This window comes from Dromaius novaehollandiae, chromosome 14 (genome assembly GCF_036370855.1).
Source record: "Dromaius novaehollandiae isolate bDroNov1 chromosome 14, bDroNov1.hap1, whole genome shotgun sequence".
NCBI classification, from domain to species: domain Eukaryota; kingdom Metazoa; phylum Chordata; class Aves; order Casuariiformes; family Dromaiidae; genus Dromaius; species Dromaius novaehollandiae.
Window position 1 is genome coordinate 20,041,743 of NC_088111.1, and position 13,913 is coordinate 20,055,655.

Consider the following 13,913-nt stretch of genomic DNA (forward strand, 5'->3'; position numbering starts at 1 on the left):
TCTGTATAAACTAGTACTTTACAAAAAAAGGAAAAGGTTCCTCTTTTTATTAGAATGTATGATATTGGTACATACCTGAAAGAACTGCATTATTTTTGGGAGGAATTGCAGTACTTTGATTAAGACACAAACAGCGCAAAAGTGACAGGAGCACACATGCAAATAATAACTGACACAGATCATCTCTTTTTTCTCTCCCTTCTCTTCCCCCCCGCAATTTAATGAGATACTCCTCTTTCTAGTTTGCAATAGTTCAATCCTATTTTCTCTGGCTGTCACATGTGACACTAGAAGTAAAACCAGATGCCAAACGAGGAGACTTTGTCACACACGTCAGTGAGATGTGAGACCAGGAGTCTTCAGAATTGAAACAAAGTCTGTATCAGACTGGAGCTGTATCTGAGAAGATGGTTTTACATTTATAAAATATGAGACACTTCAAAAATCCTACATCCTATGTTTATAAAATCAGGATCAACAGGAGCTTTAGGGAAGGGGGAGAGGATGCTAAGAATCTACCAACAAGCAAAGATCAAAGAATTATGGGTGTTTGGGAATAGTGATTCATTTGCATTCTATGCTGGAGTATGATGCAAATGTTATCTTTAACTCATCAGATCCCCACCATCTGAATTTAGTCAGATCTATTGAATTCCGTCTCTTTTTGGATTTTGAAAGAACGTTTTACTAAGTTTCAATCAGTTACACTAGAAGAAAATGTCCAAATTGTCACAGGGGCAGATCTTAAACTCTGGTTAAAACACACAAGAAGGAAAACAGGTTTATCCCCAGTTGTCTGCCCTAGGAAGAATGTATTTTTTCTGGGCAAGTTAAACACATGTATCTAGAGTCTCAGAAATAAAACACGAAACTCATTTTGCCACTTTTACAAAAATCACTGCAGTAGACCAAAGTATATTGGTTATGCTATCCCAAATAAATCAATTCTTTTCACACCTATACTTAGTGTAACTTGATCTGCATTAACATTGGAAATTGAGGGTTGCAGCTTTCTTTTGGAGGGTTCACCTTAGACAGAATAGAAGGAACCTAATCTCATGACTGATTTTTTCAGCAGCCACATTAAATGTTTATTGTAATACTACTGAAACTGAGACCCATGGCAAACCAGAAATTAAAAGGCAGTAGAAAAAACAGATGCAGCATATTGAGAAAAAGTCCACTCTGCAGCAAGCTCTTTTGAAATGTTTTTTACATAGGTTTTTACATCTTAACGAGGCTGATCACTGATTTACTATGAAAACAACAAGGATGGGCAATCATTCCCCAGATCATGTAACCAAGAGTTTAGCTTCTGGAGCACAAATGAGAGCTACTTACTGGTTTGGGATTGACTTCAGTAGAGATGAGTTTTAAAAGGCAGTTTAGGAGTCTCTGCTTGTGAAAGGTGGTACATGTAGGAACAGCGCTTGGTTCAGATGCTTGCTCCCTAACATCCTGGGTTTCTGGCTCCAGGACAGCCAGCCAGTCATATTCCAGCTGCAGCTTGTTCGGCTTGCCCATCATGAGGTAGACTTCTGCCAGCGTAAGGCTCTCAGAAGTTCGTAGACTCCATCCTTCTTCTCTAACCTGTTGAGAGAGCCTGCTCGGGTCATCCTTGAGAGACTTTGAACTAGATTGTCCCTGAGGTGGAGGTGGAAATGAGGAGCTCAGCTTCTCTTGAGAATCCTCCATTACCGCATCTGTTATCTCCTTGGTACAAGCATCAAGCTGTAGGCTGGGGCCATGGCTAGCCTGAGTTTCATGTCTGGATGGGCCGCTGCTGGGTGAAGCCACACTGCCTCTTGGCAGCTGTGCTGAATAGGCATCAGATGTCTCTGTGTTCCCACTTGGAAAAGCCACAGGAGAAGTATTACCAGCTGCTGGAGTAGAGTCTTTTCCATGCAGTTTGTCTGTGCAAAAACATTTCTCTGGGACGATCAGGTCCTGACAGGACTTCATGTACCGTGGGAACGGATCGAGCAGAGAGAGCTCCTCCACATCAGGGATCTTCCTGCAAGCACAAGCCGTGCTGCATGATGGTAGTACAGTTGCTTGGTCACTGGCCAGGGCCTCCCTGCCCTCCACACAGAAGGTCACTGAGCTCAGCTTTTCGTGGCTCCCTCCTGGATCTTGAAGTCCAGAAGGTGGTTTGTTGAGAGAATTAGTGATGCCAAGATTTGAGGCTGTTCCTTCCACCAGGCCAGTCTCTGGGGAACCATCTTCAGTGCCTGCAGAAACTTCAGCTGTGGGCTGAGAGGTTCTGCTTGATTCTGTAGTGCTCTCTGCCCTTCCAACACTCTTACCACCTTCTGTTCCCCGTGTGTATTTTAGTTGTCCCCTAGCTGTCCCCTGACCACTCTGTATGCCTAGGATTTGTGCGGGGGGTAGTAAGTGAGAGTCTTTTGTGTTCTGTTTGCATTTGCCAGTTTCCTGCCAATGCACTGTGCAGAAAGCCTTGGAGTGGACCACTCTGGCTACCCCAGGCAGAGGGGTGAGTGTACAATTCTCTCCTGGAAAAAGATGGAGCATCACTTTCTCCTCTGAGAAGCTGCCTCTTGTTTCTGAGTCTCTGGTGTCTTGAAGCTGCCGTTCCTCTAGTGTTTTACGCTAAAAAAGATGCGTCAAAGAATACAACCGCCATCTGTCCCTTCAAAAGAAGCACCTGGTAGCCTACTTCGCAAATAAAAAAAAATACATAGCTGATCAGGGATATGTTCTCTACTCAGCATAGATATGAACACTCCGTGATCTTTGGAAATGAAGTTCTTCTGTGTTGATACGGGCTATACTGAAGGCTCACTAAAAGCAGCAAATTAAATCTCTATTCCAAGCAAAATTACTGATCTCTGCTTCATGCTCCACTGCGATTAAAAAAAAAAGTCACTGCATAGTAAAACAGACTCTCCCTTTAGACAAATCCTTCTACTGCATGTGTCAAAGTTCAGAGATAGGGATACCTCCGTAATGTGTCATAGGGCTTGGACAGCACGTAGATACACACGAGGCAGCAGCAGCTACATAAACAAGCTTAAGCCTTGATGTGGTAAGACTACATAAAGCAAATGGAAAGCTCTGTCCTCAATCTCTTTGCTGAAACTGTAAACAAAACAGCCAATTATTATCGAAGCTTCTTCAATGCAGTCATCCATCCATGATGAAATGGATTCAGCTCACTGTTTACAGAAATGAAATAAAGGCAGGGAGCTTCATTATTACCCAGTGAGCTTTTCAGGGGATCATAGCAGAGAAGAGTTTAGGTAGAAGTGAAATGCCTGGGGTTTCCTGCTAAAGGCGCTCTCACATTAGCGATGCTGAGATACTGACCTCAATCTTTATTACGCATGGCCTGGTAAATATGCTAGGCAGATTTACGTTTTCGACACAAAATTGTTCCCAGGACACAGCACGCAGAACAGACTAAGCAGGAAAAGGATACAATGCGCACTTCGTGGAGAGCCCACTTCTGCTTCAGGAACTCAATGAGGCTGGAGACCTTCCGATGCAACTCCACTATCATCCTGTATGCAAGATAAACAAAGCAAAGGAACAGAGGAAAATGTCAGCAGAAGCTCAGATCACAGCCGCAGCTCTAGAACGGGAATCAAGGGAGAAACTGGCATTCTGTAACTATCCACTCCCAATCTCAAAGAAAAAGGATGAATTTTATCTGGCAATGCTAAAATGTAGATAATTCGCAATTGTGAAATATCTCAAAAGCCTATCAAATAAATTTGATTGCTGTGACTTGAGATATCAGCTTCTCCAGATAGAAGGAGAAGATGGGAAAAGAATGGAAGATTTAGCTAAACTGCAAACTGCAGGCCAAGCACAAAGCTACCACATACCAAGTACAGAAAGAAAGGGGAGCAAAATATATTTGCCCTCAATGCATTTTACAAAAAAAACCCCCTAATGCTAAAAATCCTCATTCTCCTCTCTCCATAATATTTGGTCATCTTATGGAATTGCTCTATTTGAAAGAACAATCAGTGTTGCAAAGGTCTATTGTTCTCTGCTCTGATTTCTGGACTAGATATAAGCACTAAAATGAGCAGACAGTGATAACACTGGGACAACAGCATCAACCACATTTTGTGGGAAGGAGGTTAATCTATAAACACCTTCCTTTCGGCTAATATCACTGTGTTGCAGTTGACATGTTCAGAGTTTTGGTGCAGACTCCTCTGACCACTGTTTTACTTCCCTTCCCTGTGTCTTATGCTGCATTCAATGTAAACTTTAGTAGAACTAGTGCTGCAAGTAAATGTTTTACTGCCTCCTCTGCTCTGACAACTATGCGTAAATGGTACAAAGTATATTACTCTCCAACTCTGTGTTCCCACTTGGAAAAGCCACAGGAGAAGTATTTCCCTACTCCATGCCAAGCACCACAATTAGCTCATTATTACCTAAGCCGTGGATTCTGGGCAAGACTCTGCACTCGAGCCCACGCGTGATTATTTCGTGGCTGCAACTCCACAGGGACCTTGAGAGGAAGACGCACTGGCTTCTGGTCCTCTTCATCACTAATGCCTGAAAGGAAATGAAGCAAAAAGGGCATGGGTCAAAGCAAGGATAACCCTGTCAGGTAGAAAGCTGTATTAGATTACTCAATTAGATTAAGACATCACAGATATGGGCATCATCCAAAGACAACTTAGGCAGCTCAGCTTCACCAGTGGAGCCTACTTCCTTAGATTACCTCCTCTTCCCATATATTAACGTTTTTCCTTGGAAACTGCAACAGTATTGGAGCTTCCAGTTGAGTGTCTGGAAACTCTACACAAATATAGTATTTCATATCTTTAAACTGCACTGATGCTACTTACTGAGAGAAAGAGAGATCATATATAGTGAACTGGAGAAGGTAAAAAAGTCTAAGAAGCTCAACGCTGAACAACATACTGCTGCTTATTCACTGGTACTGGGAAGTAGACAGCACAATCTTCACATACTTTAAAAGCACAAAGTGGCAAAGCAAAAGTGATCTTGCCTGATGCAGCTCTTTCCTTTGCAACTTAGCTATTGTCACATTCCAAGATTTAGGGAGCTGAGTGAGGCTTAAATTTACTGGGACTACACAAGCAAATGGGATAAAGAGACAACAGGGACATATCTGTGCCCAAATCAAATGTGAAATGGCACTAATTCCCCTGCCAGTGATATACGTCTCAAAACGGGCCTATTCTCTCTCCTATTTTTTCAGCCATCTGCTAAAACTCTTTCACGTTCCAGTGTCTCTTACATACCATCTGGATCACAGAGTTTCTTCAAAGCCCTGCACATTGGAGCTTTGATACGAAGGTTTCTCCCTTTGTAGCGAACAGTCGTGGCCCTAAATATATTGAAAAATAAATATTTATAGGCACGATGTACAGAAGTTTGTGAATACATACACATTAGTGACAAAAAGTCAGATATAATCAAGTCTATAGGAATGAACAAAAACATATAAGGGGTTGCAGTGCACATTCAGAAGGGTATCTGAAGCCTTCAATCTCTTCTATCATCTTATTTTTCATTATAGAAACACTACTCTTGTAACCCTCCTCTTTCAAACTTCCATGAAACACTGTGTCCAAGTCTATCCACTGAGGGAGGGATTATGTTATATAAAGAAGTCCAGAATTATGTTTAGTTCAGTTGAAGAGACCCCGAGAGACAGCTTCTCCCTAAAATACAACTGCTTTTGCTTTAATCTTCTCCTTCTACTTCTAATACTTCATTATGAAAAAAAAGTCTAAAAAAGAGTCTTCCATTTTGGAATACCTATGCCACATTCATTGCAGAAGTAAAGTCTAACTGCTTGTGCAGGAATCAGTGCAAAATAAATGTTCACAGTACAAATTCATTGCCTTTTAGCTTCAATACCATATTAACAGCTATAAAGATCCTTAAAATCAGGACTCCATTTTATATTTTTCAAACATTAGAACTATTTAATTTTTTCACTCAGACGGCCTTGTTTTCTTGTTAGAGGCTTAAAAGGCAGGTATTGACCAACAAAGCTACTAAGAGCAATATTAACCACTTATTACCTCAACCAGTGAGGATCAGCTACCATAGAAGCAGCAGGGCTAAAAACAAATCCTTGCAAGTAGAAGGAAAGAAATTATGGAGAACATTCCTACAAGAGAATCTGATTTTTCCTGTGTTGGAAGGAAGACCACAGTAGGGAGAAAGGGTTACTGGTCTACACTGCTGAGGGAGAGCTGCAAAGGGGCAGCAGGAAGTGAAGCCAGATGTGGGAAGATGAAGTTGAAGAGGAAGAAACTCAAGAGTTTGAATTATTAAGCTATGAACTTCTACAGATTCAGAATCTCCCAGGGCTGGAAGGACAGATTTCCAGAACCTGCACTGAGCTATCAAAAACCAAGGGAATACGCTGAATGGACTCCGATACAGAGGGGGTGATGACTTACTCCTGAAAAGAGCAGAAAGTTCTCAAGTGCTATAAAGAAACTAGCAACAGAGCTGTTTAAGAGAAAAACAGAAACAAAAATCCCTCCCAAGAGCTACTTGCCTAGTTCTAGATAGTGCTTCCTATCTTCACATCTGCTACAGCAGACAACACTCTACAGCTGTTATGACAGAGGCATTGCTGCTACTTTTCCTCCTTCAACTTCAACTTAAGCTCAACTTGAATTGTTTGAAACCAGTGGGTCCCACCAAGTCCAACAGCCAATATCTGCCAGTGAAAAGACTTTTAAAAGACACAGTAACATACATGGTTATCTATGCAATAGTGAAGAAGGTGAAACCATCGCAGTGGCCATCTTACTCCTTGAACGGGAAGCTTAATAACCTCTTGCCATAATGCTACTGAAGTGTAGCATTATCAGAAAGCCAGCGTTCTTTAGAAAATAAATCTCCTGAAACCAAGTTTAATCACATGCACCTAACACTTTATTTTTTAAATAAACCAAGTGTCAATACAAATGAAGACAGGACCAGTGTGATCACCCCACCCTCACTCACTCAAGTTAGCTAGTACTGCAACACAAAGACAGGAAACTCAAATTCTGCTGCACTCAAATTTGGCTGGCAAATGTCTGGAAAACTGCAGACCTTCCCTCTTCGTTCTGACTCTCTAGGTGGAGAATCTCCACTTTTCATCATGAGGACAAACTTTGGTCTGGAGCAATCAGAAAAGGGGGCATAGTGCAAAAGTGACTCGTACTGTACCTGGTAGAAAAACGGAAGGATTTGGCAGAAAAGAAACAATATGCAGTGGATAAAAACTCCAGATACCTATTACTTTTCTCTGCCCAGTGGTTATTATCATTTTCTCCCAAATAGCAACTGCAAAAATGGCAGAGGACTACAACTCTTCCACTCTTCAATGGCTCCTAGAAATGTTCTTGTTACCTTTGTTACGTTAACTACAGGGATTCACAGAAAGCTCCAATTACTCTAGGCAAAAAGATAATGCAATACTTGAGCTTGAAATCTCAGACCTCCAGTGTCAAACCTCTTGTTATGGTATCAAAGAGCTCTGTTCCCACCATTAATGCTGTTCACGATACTAGTCATTTTATAAAGCTCATGTTGAGATGATAGGACGCAAGAATGCGTAAGACTGCTGGAAAACAGGCAGTCAGAGAATGGCCGTAGGGAATATAACGTTGCTGCACTAACAAGCTGAAACAGTTATCCTTCTTGTTCTTGCGAGCAGTTAATGCAATCAAAACCACTGTAATAATTTCCTTTCTTAGTGAAGACATGCCTAGATGTTCCCCCCTCCTACTCCAGGAGAAAACACAGTTTCACAATGGTCTTGTACAAAATCCACTACAGCCAGCAGAAAGTGATGCGATTCACTTAATGGACCTTGAAACAGGTACCTAAATTGCAAATCTACAATACTAATAGTGTAAGGGCATAAGTGAGGCAAGGTTTGTGGGAAGAAGCATTATTTTTTCTTAGACTAACTCGTTTACTATATAGACCAGACAAGTGCCTTTCTTCACAGGACTTGAAGGTGACCCAAAGAAGAACATGAATGCTCAAAAGGCTATTTCATCCACCTGTATCAGCTGATCTAATAAAACACATTTTCTATCCCTACAAACTTCAGATAAATAGGAAGACATTCATGTTAAAATTTTACATCATACAAGGGATATTCTCTCTCACCTACACAAAAGTGTAGTTGTTTAACAGTAACTTCAAGCTAAAAACTGCAGCCAAGCGTTGAAAAATATGTATCAAGAACCTTAATAAACCACTGTAATTTTTCAAAATGTTAGAACACCAGGAACATGCAAATATTAGGATTATGCTAAATTAAACATGAAAAAATGCATCTTCCAAAACCATTCATTCAACAGACTGGAAAAACAATTTATCTGTTTAACCTTTTACACACATACAACATCTCCCAAGTAACTGATTCAAGGAAAAGAGGGGAAAAGAAATGTATTCCTGCTCAATTTTCATATTCTTCTTTAAAAATCTAATTGGTCATAGAGCATTTACGACAGTTGAGTCAGGCTACCTGCCAATCATTCCTCATTGATTTGTGTCTACCACCCGCTCTGCTGCGTCTTGGGCTGCAGGTACCCACCAGCATCAGCTACCAGCACACAGCAGCTTACAGAGAACAACCCATCAGCATCGTAAGCTCCTAGCTGCATTTGTACCTGTGCCTAAAGACGCAGAGAGAAAACTAGGCAAAGAACAGAAAAGGAATGTGAAGAATGTAAATATATTACAGAAAAGACATTAAAAAAATCCGGAAGGACAGAAAAAGTGATGGAGGAAGAAAGACAAATGCAAAACTGCAGATAGCCCTAGAACTGGAGCAGCAACTACTGCATTCCTTGAGTACTGAGTAAGAATAACAGTTCAGAACTGAGCACCAAAATATGCTCTTCAGTAAATGAACACAGAACATGGCTGAATTTACATTAAAAACCTCATGTGCAAAGTCACCAGTTTCTTGGTCCTGTCACTACAGCACTCTTTGGCTACAGCAATCAATATTTTTATTTTCATTGTAGCCTAGAATCTACGGTGTTAGAAGAAGTAGCACCTCACCTCTCTAGATCTAGGTATTCTGCTTGGAAAGTCAGGAATAACTGCCCTAACTCCTGTTTCCATAAAGTGTGATGGGTTTAAAGCAATCTAGGGAAAGTCTGATAATAAAGTTATTCTACCTTTAAACTAGTATAAAAGTTGGTATCTTTGAATACTGTAGTTTCTTAACTGAAACAGATAGCGTAAGAGAGTGGCTAAGGAATAGTTTTATTAATTTAAAAGAAAAACAAGGTAAAAAGGAGTAAAAGGACAGCCTGCAGCAGAACTAGTCTTAGCTTAAAATACTGATCTAGCTAACTTCTTACAGAGGTCCTGGATCTGTCCAAATGAAGAAAATGGTGAACATTAAAAAAAATTACCATGCCAAACACGCATTAAGAACCACCAGTTCAGCTTGACACCGAGAGCATTTCCCCTGACTAGAACAGAGCTTTTTAGTAATATAATGAATTGCTATTTTATTATCAAGACTTTTAGGGAGCAGCAAATTCCCACAACAGCATGCCAAATGCCTTTACTAGGAAATCAAAGGCAATGAAGGATCATTCCCGCTGCACATAAAGCACACCCAGGAACTGAGGCAGACAGACCATGACCCGTTAACACATCTGTCTTTAACTGTCTTTAAAAAAATAATTCTTACTTGTATTATGAAGATCACCTCAAGTTGGGGGAACCCCCCCCCCAACTAAATGCTAACAGCCACTGAGTAGTAATGTGTTATATCAGCTGCTTATTTATGGTATTTCTTTTATTTTGTATTTCTCTGTTTTTTAACACTCATCCATGAGTGCTAAAGATTTACAAACATATCCAGAGAACAGAAAATACCTTTGGGGAAACATACGTAATTTTTTAATTAAATGTAAAGATTTTTTACAAAACTTCAGTTCAGTAAAAATGTTTCACTCCTGAAAGTGAAAAAAAGACTTAGACTTGGTCTAAGTCTACTTAAATGTGAACAGTTCTGGTGTACTGCCATGAAGCTTTCTTATTATACATCCTAAACACATAACCCAGCAACATATCATTGCTTTAATAAAAACTAGTAACAGAGGACTGGGCAGAAAGTGATTCAGACTCCCCATAATTTCTAAGTGTTTTGCTCCGTAATTGTCCTGCTTAGTAATTCTACAAACTTCTATAAGCAGCTCGCGTGGATCGCTGAATTACTTGGACCACTAAAGAAGCTGACAGAACAATTCTTACCTTCCCCTAGGATTTATAAATACCTATACTTTGATCTATTTCCTAAAAGACCACCGATTCATGTAACGACAGCAGTAACAACAAGCACGGGGTTCGAATCCAGGGTCTATATTCAGTCTGCCAATAAACTGCCAGGTGGCTCCTCATTATCTCAACCTCTCCTGACCCTTCTTACCGGTCATATGAGGCTAACGTTTATCTACTTCAGGAAAACATCGGAATAAAGTAGTATTAGTAATAATGATAGGGATTCAATTTCACTCGCGACTTCAACATAGTGACAAACCTTACAAAGCGTAGTGCACTCTGAGAGGAAAAGAAGGAAAATTAGATTTAAGAGAAATGTGTTAGGAACGAAAAAAAAAGAACTGCTTACACATAGAAATCTGTCATAGCTCTATCTAACACCACTGAACAAATTGAAAAGAGAAAATTTAATCTAATGGAATATAGGCGATGCGTTTGCTTGTGGAAGTACGGGCTGCCCATCTCCCTGCACGGGTATGAGATTCATCCACATAGTGTAAACAGCCAGGTGTTAACAGAAATAAAAAAATAAACATTGTTTCCCTGCACAGTTTGCTCTTGTAAGAATGAGAAAGCTCCCAAGCAAATGGGTAGGAGGTGCAGGAGAAAAAACAAAGTAAAGACATGTCTTCCACCTTGCAGACAAACAGCCTACGCAAGAGTAATTTTTTCTGAAGTGCCTGAGAAGAATGTTAGGATTTGTGTACACTGTAATTTTCTGTAAAAATAAATAAATAAAATAGTATTAATATTTTCAAACGTAAAGACCCCTGATTTCAAAACAGTTACAAGATTGTCTTTTATAGAATAAATACCTAGACTTTATACAGATCACTAGCCCCGAGTTTCAACCACTTGAATTAGAAGAACTGAGGACTTAATCACATGAAATGTTGTAGATAAGAAGTCCTTCGAACAGCGAGTACTAGACTGACACGTTAGTTTGCTAAGTGATCAGTCTCATTTACTACAGCTTAGTCTATTTGGATGACGCAAGTATTAGAAAGGCTCCCCACTACAACACAGAGAGGCCACAATGACTGCCGAGGGCCCGAGCTCAGGAAATGCTCCGGAAATTAACTTCTTAGGGGAAAAAAAAGCTTGGCCCAGGCTTTAAAGCCAAAACAAAACCCAGGGATATCCCTGATAACTCCAATTAAAATGTTTTAAGCATCATTTTGTTATATAAAAAAAAAAACTTACTGATAGGGATGATGAGGAAAAAAATTCTCTTATTATACAAAACCCAAACCAAATGGTAATTTCTGCTCTAATTTCAAATTCCATAGTTAATAGAAGAATGAACAAGTGATTTCATAAACAATCAGATTCAAGACCTGCAACACAAAGGCACGCTGTACAAAGTGCAGCTCTCAGGAGAGGAAATATTAATAAAGGAAGAGGGAAAATTAATAAATTATAAGGTCCTCATTTGGAAAGCTCAGCTTGTGAGCAATAAAAAGGCACGACACCAAGTATCTATTTTACATACAAACATTTCAGGTATTCCCTCATTTCTAATAGTAGGACAACTTCTAACCACTTCTATATTCTAAAGGACACTGCCAAGCAGGACTCATAATTCTTTCTTGAAGTGAAAGAGACTATTCATTCTTAAAATAAAGTAGATACAGAAGTGACTGGAGGGCTGAGGTCCAAGGTATACTGGAAGTGCTGTTTGAGGTCTGAAAGTCAGGAGTGGCGAGCGCTGTTGGCAGAAGTGCATGGAGAAGAACTATATTCCCTATATTTAGTCAACTTGTTTTTAGTGCCATAACTTCTATGAAGAATTCTCATTTCAAGACTTTCTTAAACTTCACCCGTCATTTGCTTACTAATAACAATTAATGGCTTCACAGAAGAGGAGGAGGAAAAAAATCGTACGTGAAACAAACTAAGCACGCCAAATCAAAATGAAGCTCTAAGGAAGTCTGAGATGCCCTCTAGACTCCGGATGACCGTTTAACAATCAACAGTTCAAGAACTGGGCTGCTGAATAACCCAATTGCACAAATTTCAGGAAGAAGTTCATACTCACCCAGCCTGAATGAGCTCATTGAGTTTAGCTGCATTCTTGTCATCCATACCTTTCCAAGAAAAAGGATAACACAGTGAATTAGGATTTAACTTATATAGTCAAGACCATTTGTGTTCTGCTCAGTTTTCAAAGCTGTTACATTTTACTCTCATGGAGGATTAATGGGCATAAATCAACTACAACATAAACTACCTGAAAATACTCTGTTTTCACAATGCGTAAGCTATACACATTCCTTGCCACAAAAATTACATATTACTCATAGACTAAATGACCAAAGTTTTTAAATACTGCAGAAATCTTGGGTTGCTGAGTATTAATCTGACACCGCAGTATTAAAAAAAAAAGCTTCCTGATCTTCATGCTCAATCTCTGTTGCTAAGGCAGCACAGCGTAATGAAAGAGCATCAAGCCCTCACAGGTCTGGATGTGCTTTAAAAAAAGCACATATAACCAACACTTTCTATGCACTATACTGCACAGTTTTAAATGCAGTTAATTATTGTAACTTGATTTATATTTTCTATGATAGTAAAGACCAGATCTATTTACAGAACAATTAATCCCTCTCTGGCAATGCTGGAAGGTATTTCTGACACACTTTTATTCCTCATTTGTTCTACACAAGTCATCTCCATTTCTGGGAAGCTGGGCCTGGGTGAATACCAGAAAAAAATTAAAGACAGAAAGAAACTATTTTCATCAGCCACGGAGCAGACTTCTCATAATCTGAGTGTAGAGACTTGCTGCTCTGGTCCATTTGGTCTTGAAGAAGAGACTAGAATTTTCTAAGTGACAGTGGGTAAAAATACGTAGCCGATTGCCAAAGTTATATAAAGAGACAGAAGCACAGAGCATGCATGCATTGCCATGGTGACTGTGTGAAACCTTATTCCCAGTCATAGCCAAGGAGGGTCTGCTGATGCTTTTAAGACAAGATGAAGAGAAAGGGAAGAAACACTAATACTGTTTCCTATTGACAGTGCAATCTGTTTTGCCTCTGCACCTTTGTCATGAAACAATTCAAAACTGCCTCTCCAATGAATAGGCAGAATAAGGTCAGTACAAACATCCATGACAGTCTGATTCATGAGATGTTACAATAAAATCTCAGGTGAGGAAATAATCTAGCAAAAAGTCCCCCAACATAGCATAATTCCATTAGGAATTGTACATGTCCACTCATTAAGACTTTCTTGGGTTTTTTTACTTTGCAGCTAACACAACTTAACAAAGAAGTGAAAACATTTGGAAACACTTGTAGAACATGGACTATTTATTATATGGCACTAACTCTATCTTGGGAACAAATGAAAAAAAAATACACAAAAAGAAGGTATACACACATGGACCACAGCATACAAGCGCAAGCTCCTCTGCCATTGCTCCAACCTAGCCACATCAGAGCTCTTTCCAGTCTGGAAGCAATGAAGGCCATGTGAATATGGTACTGAGCCGAAACTCATGTACCTTGCTAATGCAACTATATAACTTCCAGAATAGAGGAGAGCACAGGTAGGGCACATGCTCATTGATCTAAGCTTGTCCTTATGGACAAAACCAGCCTCTGGGGTTAATAAGCCACGCATCCTGGTCG

At 39.9% G+C, this 13,913-nt stretch overlaps 1 protein-coding gene across 5 annotated transcripts in view; it reads right to left on the minus strand.

The window, feature by feature from the left end:
* Positions 1-13,913, minus strand: part of CRAMP1 (cramped chromatin regulator homolog 1) — a 52,031-nt gene that overhangs the window by 19,474 nt on the left and 18,644 nt on the right. For all 5 annotated transcript variants that reach the window (XM_026100458.2, XM_026100455.2, XM_064520648.1 and 2 more), the window contains 5 exons: positions 12,317-12,365; positions 5,253-5,338; positions 4,413-4,536; positions 3,440-3,521; positions 1,342-2,610 (listed from right to left, as the gene is read on the minus strand). In XM_026100458.2, coding sequence (XP_025956243.1) covers positions 1,342-2,610; positions 3,440-3,521; positions 4,413-4,536; positions 5,253-5,338; positions 12,317-12,365 — 1,610 coding nt within the window. The remainder of the gene's footprint in view (positions 1-1,341; positions 2,611-3,439; positions 3,522-4,412; positions 4,537-5,252; positions 5,339-12,316; positions 12,366-13,913) is intronic.